At 55.0% G+C, this 14,389-nt stretch overlaps 4 protein-coding genes and 1 non-coding gene across 5 annotated transcripts; 3 read left to right on the top strand and 2 right to left on the bottom strand.

Annotated features, from left to right (window-relative positions):
• Window positions 1-510: 510 nt before the first annotated feature.
• On the top strand, window positions 511-1,622 carry ACO1O0_005997 (zinc-dependent alcohol dehydrogenase family protein; the record flags this gene model as incomplete). The annotated part of the gene is made up of 2 exons (XM_083195397.1): window positions 511-1,030; window positions 1,090-1,622. 2 exons carry the CDS (start codon window positions 511-513, stop codon window positions 1,620-1,622), a joined length of 1,053 nt encoding a protein of 350 aa, XP_083048413.1.
• Window positions 1,623-6,230: 4,608 nt separating this feature from the next.
• On the bottom strand, window positions 6,231-6,334 carry ACO1O0_005996. Its single transcript has one exon. It is a non-coding gene; the product is annotated as a tRNA-Pro (tRNA).
• Window positions 6,335-7,350: 1,016 nt separating this feature from the next.
• Window positions 7,351-8,162, top strand: ACO1O0_005995 (uncharacterized protein; the record flags this gene model as incomplete). The annotated part of the gene is made up of 2 exons (XM_083195396.1): window positions 7,351-7,785; window positions 7,851-8,162. 2 exons carry the CDS (start codon window positions 7,351-7,353, stop codon window positions 8,160-8,162), a joined length of 747 nt encoding a protein of 248 aa, XP_083048412.1.
• Window positions 8,163-8,978: 816 nt separating this feature from the next.
• ACO1O0_005994 (HET domain-containing protein) lies at window positions 8,979-11,132 on the top strand (the record flags this gene model as incomplete). Its single annotated transcript, XM_083195395.1, has 2 exons — window positions 8,979-9,399; window positions 9,448-11,132. The coding sequence occupies 2 exons, from the start codon at window positions 8,979-8,981 to the stop codon at window positions 11,130-11,132; spliced, it is 2,106 nt and encodes a 701-aa protein (XP_083048411.1).
• Window positions 11,133-11,174: 42 nt separating this feature from the next.
• On the bottom strand, window positions 11,175-13,971 carry ACO1O0_005993 (uncharacterized protein; the record flags this gene model as incomplete). The annotated part of the gene is made up of 3 exons (XM_083195394.1): window positions 11,175-11,823; window positions 11,880-11,993; window positions 12,050-13,971. 3 exons carry the CDS (start codon window positions 13,969-13,971, stop codon window positions 11,175-11,177), a joined length of 2,685 nt encoding a protein of 894 aa, XP_083048410.1.
• Between the last annotated feature and the right edge of the window lie 418 nt (window positions 13,972-14,389).

The raw sequence follows: 14,389 nt of genomic DNA, 5'->3' as shown, positions 1-14,389 counted from the left end.
CTGCTTCTGCAAGAGGAGTTGTAGATAGTAATGAGCACGAGTAGTTAATACCGCTTCATGCGAGCTTGGGCTTTAGATGGAGTAAAGATACACCGACCGGATTATTCATACATCGCATCCGCACAGCAATTGATGGAACTCTAGTCCCTGGAATCCCGTGCACTTCGCCAAAGATCCGGAATGCGCATACTGTCAGAATTTCTACCCCGAATTTCTACCCCGAATTTCCACCCCAAATTTCCACCCCAAATTTCCACCCCAAGTGTCATGCAGGCCCCAATCGGGGTTGAATTCATGTAATCCACGTCGAGGTATCTGTAGATGACAGCATTTATAATCTTGCAATGGCAAATAATTATTCATCGTGTGCGATTATCCTGGATGAAGAGGCATTGGAAAAGTTGTATATAATGCGTGTCTGATCTCGTCGTCCTGGCCTTCTTGCACCAACATTCACCACCCATCACCACATACATCCCTCTTCTAAACAAACCATCGCCACCAAGCACCATGGCCACCCAGACTGTGTTCCGCCTCACCTCCCGCAACGGCCCGGACGGCCTCCAGGCCTTCCAGGAGCCAGTCCCCACCGCCGCCAAGTACGAGGTCCTCGTCAAGATCCGCAGCGTGTCCCTCAACTACCGCGACATCGCCATCGCCAACTCGACCTACCCCCAAGCCGTCAAGGACAAACTCATCCCCTGCTCCGACATGGCGGGAGAGGTCGTCCAGGTGGGAGACGCCGTCACCGGCTTCTCCGTTGGCGACGGCGTCATCACACCCGTTAGTACCTCGCTTCTGTACGGGCCCGTCAGGGCTCCCACTGGCAAAAGCTATGACAGCTGGGGCGGGCTCTCGGACGGCATGCTGAGGGAGTACGTGGCTATCCCCGCGCACATGGCTATCAAGCTGCCCGAGTCGTCCCATAGCTTCACCCAATGGTCTTGTCTGCCGGGCACGGTTTCGACCGTGTGGAATGCCTTCTACGGGAACAAGCGCCTCATGCCCGGAGACATTGTCCTGCTGCAAGGTATGCTGCCAGTAATAAATAACCTCAACTATGGGAACGAATCACTGACATAGTTCTAGGCACCGGGGGCGTTTCCCTCTCGGGCCTCATCTTTGCCAAGGCGGCCGGCGCCACCACCATCGTCACCTCCTCCAGCGACGAGAAGCTCGCCTACGTCAAGTCCAACTTTGGCGCCGACCACACCATCAACTATAAGACCCACCCCAACTGGGCAGCTGAGGTCCAGCGCATCACCGGCGGCAAGGGGGCAGACCACATCCTCGAGGTCGGTGGCGCCGGAACCATGCAGCAGAGTTTCAACGCGGTCGCCTACGGCGGGGTCATCACCGCCATTGGATTCCTCTCGAAACTGCCGGAGGGAGCCAAGACGCCCGACGTGTCCATGTCGGCAGTCATTAAAAATTGCTCCGTCCGGGGCATCCTGGGCGGGTCCAAGCAGCAGCTCGAGGAGGCGGTGCGGTTCATGGCCAGTCGAGACCTGCCCATGCCGGTGGACAAAACCGTTGGATTTACGCGGGATGAGATTGTTGCTGCCATGGAGTACGTTGCTGCGGGCAAGCATATAGGAAAGGTGTGCATCAATGTGGACTAGGTACTCATAATAGCGGTGGTAGAGTCTGCTAGCAGCTGGATGCTTGCGCCAATGACATTGTCAATCTCAAGGATATGAACACCCTGAAAGATTTGAGCCCAGATTTTTAGCACTGTCGAAGCCATGCGTTGATAGCGTGCGGCGTCGTTCTCGAGGAGATTCAATGTCTCGGCAAATGTCGTCTCTTTGATGATGCTAGTGACGATTTCGAGAAGCCTTGTCTCAGTCTTGCATAGAAAAGTCGTGCCACCGCCCGATTGTGCCATCGACGACAACATCTCTAGCCAGTCTCGAAGCAGCAGAGCGCATTCGAGGCTGCAGAGGGAGTGCTCAATGGTCCAGATGGGCGGCTTGGAGCGGGCTACGTACTCGACTCCCAGCCGCACTGGTATGCTCAACGCGTGCGCAGCTTGAAGCACGGCTTTGCAGAATTGCGTGGATCTGCCGACATCCTTATGCTTAACCGCTATGCGCCGTACATCTCTTGTAAGTAGTCCCCGGCATGGAGAGATGTGCGAGTTGAGGCGAATATGGGCCAACCGGAACAACGCAGTTGCACTGAGCCCAAGAGGTCCCTTGGGCGATAAGGGGTCCAGTGTGGACTCATCGGTACGCTCCCACGTCATTTGCCAAGTGCCGAGTGTGGTTGCGTGGGATTCGAGAGTCTCTGGTCGTAGGAGCCCTGTGGATCCGTGACGATCAATGTATATCTGCTGCAGCACCCCATGGATGAGTATGTAGTTGGAGAACGAAGACAGAGCCGTGTCTCTGAGAGGCTCTCGACCTTGAGACAGGGAGTAAAGTGCCTCCTGAAATCGACATTCGACCTGAGGGGTTGCTCTCTGCCACTGCTCGGCGGTTTTGGCCAGCCATTGGTCCCCATAGCTCGGCAGGCAGACGCCAACTTCATGGTTGAGAATTAGCGGGGGAATGTCGAAGGCAGTACTGTGTAGATTGAACACAACGTAGGCCGAGAGTAGCGTCCTCCGCCTCTCCTCAACGGCGACCCAGGTTAGCCAGTCAATGCTGGGTGACATCTCCTCTGGTTCTGAGATGCCACTCTCTCGCAATCTCATGGCGAGCTGACTGGCCATGGACAGTGCATCGCGCACAATGGTCTTGTCTGCCCATGAGGCAAAAGAGATGAGAAGAATCAATGCTTGTGTGATTCCCAGATTACTTTTGTAGTTTGGAGTCGGGCCACCTTCCCCAGATAACAGCCTCGTGGACACTTGGAGGTCTTCTCGATGTATCTTCTCTAGTAGGATTGCCTTGGCCATGAAGTAAAGAGAGTAGGAAGTCGGATGATCGAATCTGCGCAACGACGCGACTGTAGCGATAGCCAAAACTAATGCGGCGTCCTTGTCTCTCATGAAGAATGTGGCGGGGTGGATGAAGGGTAGGTACTTGTGAACGCAAAAGAAATATATCTCGAGATAACGCATCAATGTGTCTCTCGATGGGATCGAGTATCCTGGGGGAAGTGCGTTTGAAACGCTGTGAATTTCACTGCAGAGTTGGTCATAGTCGGACTCGGTTATGGTCCACGGCTCGCATTCCACATCGGCGCCGATGGTCTCCCCGTTGCTGACCTCGCCACCCTCATTGTCGACGTTTTCCTCAATTCCGTCTAGAGATACTGGAAGGTGAGAGGTGAACTTCGAAAAATTACTCGTCGGCGGAGGCTGCGTCACTGGTAGTGTGCCCATGCCAAGCACATTCATGTCAAATAGTCCCGCTGAAAGCATGTCTTGGGTCATAAAATCTGGATCCCAGAACAGGTCGTCATTGCTTATAGATGGAGTTGGCACTGGGTCACACCGAGCTGAGGCGCTGTGACGAGAGGCGTGCGACAACCGGATGTGGCGCGCCAGAAGGTCCCTTTGCCAACGGCTGTCACTACCGTTTCTGGCACGGTGGCTGGGATCTACTCACTGTCGAGTGAAGCTCTGCCCACAGTCGCAGACAAATGGCTTCTCGTTCGTGTCTGTCCGAGTTCAGTATCAGAACGCCTGCGGCTTGATGTGGCAGATCTTCATCTCACGCGTGCGTTCGTGCCGCACCAGGTGCTCCATCCGTTTGAACCGCTTTTTGCAGTACTGGCATGGCGCCACGTCGGCTTTGGGCCTCCCTGGAGGCATCGGGTCTTGTGTGACTGGAGTGACGAGGGCTATACGAAATATCGGCACAATCCAGAAGCCTTTGAGACACGGCCCGGATGGCAAGCAGAGGACGAGTATCCGTTTTGTCAGCAAGTTCCGAACTAGCCAGCATGCTCCTGAGGAGAGGGTGAGGTGCCAAGGCCATGTCATGTGTGGGAACTCTGCCCGTATGTATGCCCGCTAGTTCTGGCCATTTGAAAAATTAGGTAACCAGGAATCCCTGTAGTAGTAGTAGTAGGCCTGCATTGTAAGATCTATGATCAATGACGACGTACGAGTAATACGAAAAGAATGTGCTGCGCCCGGAGTTCGAGGGCAAATTGTTTCATGCAATCCATGTGGCCTTGCGCAAAGGGAATGAGGCAACCAATTACGAGCACGGGTCAATCCGATAAGTAACGGGGAGCGCTGGGAGCACCCGGGCCATGTTGGCCATGGCACGAGGTAAAACACTCGTTTACTCGTACATGAGGCTCAGTTTGGAAAGCTCTAGATGCGGCAAGGCAGCATGGACCGGTCTCGGCCTGGGCGATCAAGCCACAAATTGCCTGGCCAAGATCTGCCTTCAAACTTCAAGGGCCTGCGCCCTGGGGCTGCGCGAGGACAGCGTGCTTTAACAGAGTTCATCCTCGCATGCGCCTGTTTTTTGCGTGGGTAGCCATCAACAAGCATTGCAATGGACAGACTCTGGTCCTCCACTGGAGGCGCGCAGGTAGAAGATTCAGCCATTACACGTGTTCAGGGCAAAGAGAGGGGTGCACAGCTGGTGCCCTCACAACCTCGACGCCTCGGCCCGTCTTCCTTGACGTGGAGAAGGCATCAGTTCGAATATCGTCGCGTAGCGTACACATCTTGACAGTTGATAGGCGAGCAAACCGAGGACGATGGATGACGAGGCATCGTGAACGCCCAGCATTTATCCATCTGCGATCGCCAACCGACTCGCAGCATCCAGATTGCATTGTTGAGATTGACACAAAATCGACCTGGGAAAAGAGATCGAGCCATTCACCGAAGCCGTGTCTGGGTGACCGTATTTCTGAGGTGTTTGCGGGCTAGAAAGGTTAGCGATTCCCTGGCTCATTTGTATCTGTGCCAAACAAAGCATTAATGTCCGGCAGATTTCCGTGAGCACCTCCCGACGCTGAAGATCGCTTCACCATGGGTTCCGAAGACACGGCGTTGAAGCTGCAGCCAGATGGGCTGTATATCGTTCTATCGCAACCCCAGACCAAGCTGGAAGATGTCAGGCAAGCGGACGGGTCGACATCGATTAACACGGGCCATGGCGATAGATTCGAATGGGGACTGTACTGGTCAAAGTCCCATGGAGTTGGCCAAAGCTACCGGTATAGGGAGAGAAATGGTGATTGGCAGTTTGAGCGAAGGGGATTTCCGAGCGCGAGCCCGAACCAGATTCCCATCGAGAGCAACGAGCGAGTCGTTCTCGCTCTGCACATTGAGAACATGCACCAGAGAATGGCCAGCCTCTTGGAGGATAGACTGGGCTCAAGGTGTTTCCAGCATAGCCACCCTTTCCGGCCTAGGTCGAGGTCCGAATGCAACGAGAAACCCAACACCCAAGATTGTGAGGAACTCGATGAGAGGGGCCGCAAGTGGCTAGGTCACGCGCTAGTCTTGCTAAATGACATGGGGTTCATTTCCTTGAAAGAAGGGACGAGGAGTGCGGCATTGATCGAGGGCGAGGCAATGGCGGGAGCCACGAAAAACGTTGCATCGTCGCCCGCGGAGCGTACGGTCGAGAGGAGCCAGAATGTTATATTTGATGGCAAGGGACTGGATGGCACTCCGAACTGAGCGTGCCACTTCCCATGACCGCGAGGGAACTGAGTGGTTCGTCCATAGGAGCGCGCCATCGTCCTTTGATTTCGCCGATTTGAGCCGCTCGAGCCAGTCACGACAGATAGTTGCGACGTTGGGGCATTCGTGTGCTTCTAGATCGATGTTGTTCCTGGCAGAACATGAGGCGGTTCTGATCGTGTCTCGCTAGGTCCTTTCCGCGCTACGGGCGAGACTGGTGTCTGGCGTTGGGGACTTGAAGTTCGACTAGGTCAGGTTGATCGGTGGGCCGGAGCCTAGGGTTTGCTGGAGCCCGGGGGCATCTATGGGGATAGTCGAGATTGGCCGCCGTAGATAATTATGTTGATTACGCAGTTCAATGCCGGTTCAATGGGCAAAGTGATGTTGTGACACAAGAAGGGAGACGCGAGGGGGTCCTCCGATTCAGGCGCCTATGCACGCCTGGGCAACAACCGCCGACCATACCCTGCTCCTCACCTCAAAGGATGTCTGAAGAAAACAAAAACAGGCGACCTGACTCCGGAAACCCCTGTCAAGGCCAAAAGAGAATTCATACAAGGCTGATAATTTCTGCTACCGCTAAATACGAAGGGAACCTGTCAGGCGCAAAAAGACAAAAAAGAAAGGGTCTGGCCGGGGATTGAACCCGGGACCTCTCGCAATAGTGCTTGGGGTTTGCTCGGCTTGCGCCGTCCCTAAGCGAGAATCATACCACTAGACCACCAGACCGATGAGGTGATTGGTCGGCTTCTCGCGCTGTTTGATTCAAGGCTCTTGGGGATGACGGTGACTTGGCACAATCAAACGGCGGTGGATGTCTGTTGACGATAAAAGGCTCGAAAGCCGTGCTCGTAACGGACGAGCTGGAGGGAAAAGCCTCTTGACACAGGGACAAAGATGATGCCGGCATGGCAACTCTACGACAAGTGCTCCTCAGGCACATAGATCTGGTTGGACAGAAGAAGCGACCTGTTGACTACGACTGGCATACAGGACTAGGGAAGTATCCATGTACTAGGAACGCCTCGAAAGGAGAAGGACAGTGCAGAGTAATACATTCAAGACCAATCTAGAAATAAGAGGCGGAAGTCAAGCCTCCATCTCCTTGAGGCCTCGCGCCGGCACTTGAGTCTTGGACATAGCTACGCAGATCGACCGTGCCAAGAACATCAGCCCGTTGAGCCTAGAGTCTTGGCGAATTTAGGCGCCACGTCGATCGCCGAGACTTTTAACCCCATGGGACAGGATGAAACGATGCTTATTTTAGGGCAGCTGAAAGCCCGAAACCAACAGGTTCGACACCTCCTAGAAGTGAAGATGCACTACTGTAAGCCTCGCAGTCTTGCCTCTGGGAGCCGGGGGGAAAAGGGTCCGCGTCTGGCTGAATGATCGGCAAGGAACCGCACGCTTACCTGGTTTAACTTGGTAGGCGGGAGCCACGAGGCGTACAGAGAGCAGTTTCCTAATGCGCAGAGTCCGTTTGGAAACGGCGATCTGCCTCATCGGTCCTAGGACCTTCCTATCGCGAACACCATCACGAAGGTTGAACCCCCTGCCCTATCTGGCATGCTTAACGTAGTCCATGCAACTCATGGACATCCAATCCACTTTCCCCTGGCCCCGGCGACTATATAGTCCAGCATGATCCTCCTGTCGTTGTCTTTCTAGATCTTCCAATTCAGAGCAGTAAAGCAACATAGTAGAACATTTTTGACAGTCCCCTACAGTCTCCTACAGCCATCATCATGAAGCGAAGCATCCTCGCCCTCTCCGCCGCGGCCGCCACGGTCAGCGCATTCCCCATCACCGCCGACAGCGTCAACTGCCGCGACAGCCCCAGCACTGATGGAGCCGTCGTCGAGGTGTACGCCTTGGATACGGATGTCGAAATTACCTGCCAGACCGAGGGCGAGTCCATCGAGGGCAACACCATCTGGGACAAGACGCAGGACGGCTGCTACGTCACCGACTACTACGTCAAGACGGGCAGCGACGGCTACGTTACGGACAAGTGCGACGATGGCGGTGACGGTGGTGATGATGGTGGCGATGATGGCGATAACCTCCCTGGCCTAGATGCTACTCAGTCTAAGAATGCCAGGGGCATTCTCGAGCAGGTCGGAGCGGATGAGGTTGGCCTCCAGGGCTGCCTGGCTGGTTTCGCGACTGCCCTTGTCGAGGTAAAACATGGGCCTATGAAATGATCATCTATCAGACGAGAATCCCATTGCTAACACCAACCCAGTCCAACATCTTCATCTACGCCAACGAGGGCGTCCCCGAGTCGCTCAACTACCCCCACGACAAGGTCGGCAGCGACCACGACAGCGTCGGCATCTTCCAGCAGCGCGCCATCTACTACCCCGACATTGCCGCCGACATGGACCCTGCCAAGTCGGCCGGCCAGTTCTTCGCCAAGATGGTGGGCATCAGCGGCTGGGAGTCGATGGACGTGGGCACCCTCTGCCAGAAGGTTCAGGTCTCGGCCTACCCTGACAGGTACGCCGAGCGTGTCGAGGAGGCCAGGGCCATCTGCAAGGCCGGCGGTTTCGAGTAATCGAGACGCAGAATGCCTGTATAATTTGTACCACCTAGAATCAGACGCTATACTAGAATAAATGTTGGAATGCTGCTATGATCCTCGAAGCTGGACGTATCAATTCGCAGAGTGAAACTACTCGGGCTATACTCAACTACTATGGGGCTGTTGTCTCTACCAGTACGTTGATAATACTGCCATAACAATTGTCTAAGGTATATTGCGGCAGTAAATATATCAATGTATCGCGATATTGAATATATTGAATATACCAATATTGTGACAATAAGCGCATTGGTATCGTGACAATAAGTACGTCAATACCGTGACGATAAGTACATCAATCTTGTGGCAATAAGTACCGCTTCATACGGTAGGTACACATAATATGGCGCGAATAGCTTCATCGAATTCAAGGGATGGCCCTTATGCACTGACGACGTCGAGTTTTAGCTGACCTTCGTCAATCTTTCTCGGTGTCGTCAACAAACTGCCATTCTAATGTAGTTGGAGCTGCGGAAACACTCGGGTTGTTAAGATGACGTCTGCATTGAGGCGGGTGCGAAACTTGGCACGGAAGACGCCTTTCCAGCTGATGCGATTCCGTACTGATTACGGAGTACTCGCACCCTACAACCTACAGGGGCATCCCAACGCCCAACTCGCCCCGCCTTCTCGAGCACAACTAGGCAAGCTCGCAACAGCCCACGTTTGGTGCAGACTACAGGCATTGACAACGGAACCTCGAGTGTTTGCCGGACTGTGACGGTGAAATCAGGTGGCTTAATTAACCCTGGAGCGACATTGCTGGCGGAGGAACCTTCATTACCTAAAATGGCGATGGACGATGCTGCTGACGACGCGAGAGAGCCACAGGGCTCCTCATTGTTCAACGCTGCTGCGCGAGGGCTGTTAGAGGATTCCGAGCTCGTGAAAGAGGGTGTCGATGAGAAAGGCGTCTGCAGAATATGTCGTCACCTACAAGGGGACATCCACATCAAGACGACCCCGCAAGCTTTCATCGCCTCCAGTGGTCGCTGCTCTTGGTGCTCGGTCCTCTTCCGCATCCTGCAGTCCGTGACAGATGTGACCAAGTCGGCATTCAGACAGGTAGAGATTTTTTGCAGAGGATCATTTCTCCCCAAAGGTGTTGTTGACGTGCGTCTGCGCCAGGAAGGGACATGGGTGCCGGGGACTCTCCGTAACAAGTTTGAGGATCCGTTCCCCAACTCATACAAGATCTATACCCCAGCTGGTGAGTTGTAAACAACATCATCCAATACTCAAAACTGAACCCTTCTAGGCACTGATGAGGCACATTCGATCCCCGGGTTGGGACTCCGCGACGACGCCAATGAAAACTATCAGGAGTTGCGTGATGACATTGACGATAGGCTTCAGCTTGCGAAGACATGGCTCAGTCACTGCATTGCAGAGCATTCTGGGTGTGAACCCTCATCGAATAGCTGGCCGAAGCGTGTCTTGGAGGTTTCAGGGGAGACCGTTTACCTCAAGGAGTTTCCATCACGCCCGGACGGTGCCCAATTCACCGCGCTCAGCTACTGTTGGGGCCCGGACGGCAACATCAAGACTCTGAAGGACAATATCAACTCGCACAGATCCGGATTGGCAGTGTCGAAGCTCCCTAAAACCTTACAAGATGCCGTTCGTATTTGTCGGTATTTTGAAGTTCAATACCTGTGGATCGATGCCCTCTGCATCGTCCAAGACGATCGAGATGACTGGACCCAGCAGATTCCCCTCATGCGTGACATCTATGCCGGAGCATATTTCGTCATTGCAGCCGAGTCCGCTGCCACCGTCCATCAAGGCTGCTTGGACCTCGGAGTCAGCAAGAACGCACCTTACCGACGGCTTGAGCTGGAGCATGCCTTTGGCACTCAGCCGCCACGAAAGCTCGTGATATCTGTCCAGGATGAACCAATGCCCCATCATGTCGTCCACGGGCACCACTCATCCAGGCCCGACCCCAAAACGGAACTTACTCCATTGAGCACACGGGCCTGGGCATTCCAGGAGCGCTTCCTGGCCAGCCGCACTCTCTTCTTCACTTCCTCCGAATTCTCCTGGAGTTGCGCTACATCGACATGGTGCGAATGCTCCAAGAGGCCTAGCCCAGCTCATCTTCCTATGATTGATGACTACTGGGGGCTGGGGCAGCTCACCACCGTTACCAGTTCCCCCTCTGGCCGACCGGAAAGGCCGCTGCAGAAGCTCGGCATTTGGTGCGAGATTGTTCGCCAATACTCGGACAGGGCCTTGACCAACTGGAGTGACCGCATCGCCGCAGTTCAGGGTGTAGTGGTTGCGCTCTCTCGGGCCTTTCCGGATTGCTTCAAGGAAGAGGACTTCATGTTTGGCCTGTGGCGGCTCTTCATGGCTCGCCTACTTGCGTGGAAAAGACTGACGTTTGTTAAGTCGCCCCCCGAGGAAAGCCTGAGAGGTTCTGTGCCGTCGTGGTCGTGGATGGGTGCCGCTGGCCCCATTGAATACTCGACGGTCTGCTACGACGAAGACTCTGAATCACTGATTGATGTGCTGGACATCGAGTTTGCCCCCAGCAAGGACGGCAGCATCTTTGGTGCAGGCCTAGGCACTGTCACGCTGACTGGGCTGCTCATCCCGGTGCGCGGAGAGGAACCTACGCGCCTGACGGATCTTTCGAGGCCAGAGTTTCATCTGCCTGATACGTGTGTGGACCCAGAGCTACTGCGCTTCGACCATACTATCGACCTGGAGCTGGATGACCCGACGGACGAGTCCGTGTGGGCCACAGTCACGCATTTCGTGCCCCTGATTCGAACTATCGATTCAGACAAAGACATCCAGGCCATGTTTCTGGCTCCTGTACATGGGCAAGAAAACACGTTCCGTCGAGTCGGATACCACGTGGGAAACTCACGGACTGCCATGATCCCGAACGAAGTAGATGCGGCTCCTTTCATAAAGACATTCAAATTGATTTGAGATGTTCTAGTCTTTCATGGCCTAGATCTACCTCCATGTCCTTCAGCACAACGTGCCCAACTGAAAGGTCGTAGCAGCGTCGGCCGCCAACGGGAGCACCCAACCACCGCGACCCTCAGAGATGCCATCCGCAGTGACGCACCATGAATCCCCAGCCGTGGACTCGACCCAAATAGCCGCCTGAGATGCTGTGGGAGACCCCTCCTGCTGTCCCAGGGTCACTGAGACTGTACTCTCAGCCACGTTGTAACTGAACTCTTGGACTTCTCCCGCGTCAACCGAGATGAGCACGCCGAGAGGACCGATGAAGACACGCCTGCGAACAGGGCCCTTGGGCTGCACAGTTACCGCATTACCATCGTTGGACAGGATACCGCCATACGCCACCAGTCCAATGTCCTCCTCCTGAGCAACGTACGCCCCCGAATTGAGCGCCATCCCGATGAAGCCACCCCCATAGTCGCCAGTGATTCCGTCCCATTTCAACGTATCTGGGAACGAGTGAAACGCCGCGCTAGGGAAGCCGTCCTGATTAATGTTGGCCAGCGCCCCCGTTGAACCGGCGTACCCAGTGCGGAGTAGATACGAGTCGGTCGGGTCGTCGCGGAACGCTGCAAGGAGGACCTGGGCGTTTAGACCGGAGCCGTAGTGGTGGATCTGACGCTCGATTCTCTTAAGCTTGCCCCCGTAGCTGTAGTTCATTGTTAGATCTCAAAATTTCATATCTCGGAAGGGTCCCGGACTCACATAAAGTCCCAGTATCGCCGCGCATTGCCGTTCCAGCCCCAGTGTGGAACGTTGGGCATGAACCCGAGCACGCTGTTAATGGTCTTGGTCTCGGATTCGGCCATGCCAAAGTGTCTGGACGCCTAGGGTCAGCAATGCGGCAGGGCTTGCTTCTTCAAACGGGCTCTTACCTTGTCCAGTAGAAGACACCCTCTTGGCCGGTCGAGTCCCACGCCATCTCGCTTCCATACGGGATCTCCTGCGAGTCCCAGAGCTCGGCGCGCACACGCATCGCATCCTCGACTTCCTGCGCCATGACCGTCTTCTCTTCGCGCTGCAAGTCGGCGAGGATCTCCCCAAAGATGGTCTCGCCCATGAGACCCACATCACTATACCAGATATCGTCCCCGGTGATACGCATGACCGTCTGCTGCGCCTGGTCAAGATACCACTCCCACTCCCGGCCCAGGAGCTCCGGGTACGTCCGTGCGACGCGGTAGAGCGACCAGTAAGCGGCGGCGACGTGCACGTAGTTGTACGCTCGGTCAATGGCGTTGGTCTGCTCCTGGTTCCAGGACGTCCAGCTGGTCCAGTCGATGCCGCTGTCGTATGTGTAGTCCGGCACGGACGAGGGCTCGTAGAAGAAGATGGACTTGCGCACAGAGTAGTCATCTTTTTGGATCTGGCCCCAGAGTACATTATCCACGAACTTCTCGAGCTTGGATATCTCTTCGGTGTCGGGCTGGAGGACCTGTTTGACCATGGCAGCAACATAGGCTCCGGTGCCACCCTCGTCGCTTAGCCCTGCGACCCAAGTTCGGGAGTCCTGGTCCACTATCTTACCAGCCTCATAGTCATATGTCATGACGGATGGAGAGCGACCAAATGGATCCGAAGAATCGTTGAACCAGGCCTCAGTCGTGAGGAAGTTGCCCAGGTCAGTGAGCGCTTGCGTTGTCGGCTTGGTGATGTAGTAGTGGATAGACTGCACTTTGCCATCTTCGTACTCGACGGTCAGACGGGCTCTACCCCAGGCAGATTCAGACGGTGTCACCGTATACTGGCCATCCCCTACCAACTCAACAGTGAGGGCTCCTTCGGGAGTCACGGCGGTTGTGACTACGCCAGAGTCGCTTTCTAACCAGAGCTGCGCAGGCAAGTCGCGGGGAATGATATATCCAGGCACACTCTTAGCTACCGGAACGCCAATATCACGCACCGCCTGATCGTAGCTTCGCACTCCTTCGACGATAGAGAAACGGACACCAGATTGCAACGACTCTCCTGGCTTTAGTGTAACCGACGATGGCGAATTCCAAGGTTCTGGGTCAGCCCACTCGTTCTCGGCCCAAGCCTGCGTCAGGACCTGCCACTCATAGAAGCCCTCAAATGTCTGGCTGCCGTATCCCGTCTCTTCATATGAAGTCTCGACAAGGTTACGGTAGGCCTCAAACTGCGACCTTGTGCCATTCAATGGCGTCACGACAAGTGCCTTGCCAGTCCCCTTGACGGGTGTAACACGGATCTGGCCGGCATCGAGCCCAATGTACGGATCAGAGAGGGAGCAGAGGGTTTGCATCTCGGTGGGCTCTCTGAGGGTGAAGATGCTGTTGAACTCGGCTGGAAAGCCCAGGCTACCAATCTCAATGGAGACGTTGGCCGTGTTCTCGATTGTGAAGCGTAGACCAAGATCGTCGCCGACCTGGATCCAGTCGCGGACAATGGCTAAGGGGCTCTCGGGCAAGGTGGCAGCCATTTCGGATGAGGCTAGAACTCCATCTTGAGTAGTAGCCTCATCCACCGGTTGTCGTGCCTGCGCAGAATCCCCATCAATCCACCCGGCGGCGCCGTCTTCCCTGTACCTGTATGTGAGGTCTCCCCAGTGATACTGCCCGTTGCGCGCGCGCACATCGAGGAGGTCACGGGGGAGGAAGTCGAATGTGTCATCCTTGGGCTGGAGGGAGGCCAGGACTTGAGCGTCGCGGACAATCTGGGCATTGAATTTGGGAAGGTCGAGGTCGATGAAGCCGTTGCTTAGACCGAGGTCGTCGTCTTGGGCGATGCTGAGGCCCACTAAGAGGGCCAGTAGAGCAGCCATCTTGCGTAGAGCCATGGTCCCGGTATTGTTCTAGTTTCACCTCAGTTTTGGAGACAACATACCCAATTCGTGAAAAAGGCCAGAGACACATGGTCTTAAAAGGCATCTTGTGACGTTCATCCCAGTTCAGCGTCCGAAGCGACAGCGCCTTCAACACGACCCTCGCTCCATCTACCAGATCTACATTATACCGATACCCCTTCGGCACATCATTGTCTCCGTCCCGGCAATTCAAGCGCTGCGCTGTTATTGGGTCGCTTGATCAGTCTCGGGGTAATAAGACTCGTTTAATTTATTTCGGCATTTGTTCCCCGGATCTTGGTATGGATGGACCGGCCACCTGCCGGATCGGCATTCTTGGCGGCGCCGGAGTAGTTGAGGCCGGTAATTCATTCGAGGGAAATCTCGCCCAAAGTTCCCGTGTTAAGCATCT

This window comes from Amphichorda felina (assembly GCF_050947745.1).
Source record: "Amphichorda felina strain 45539 chromosome Unknown scaffold_6, whole genome shotgun sequence".
NCBI lineage: Eukaryota > Fungi > Ascomycota > Sordariomycetes > Hypocreales > Bionectriaceae > Amphichorda > Amphichorda felina.
This window is presented reverse-complemented; position numbering and strand designations above follow the sequence as displayed.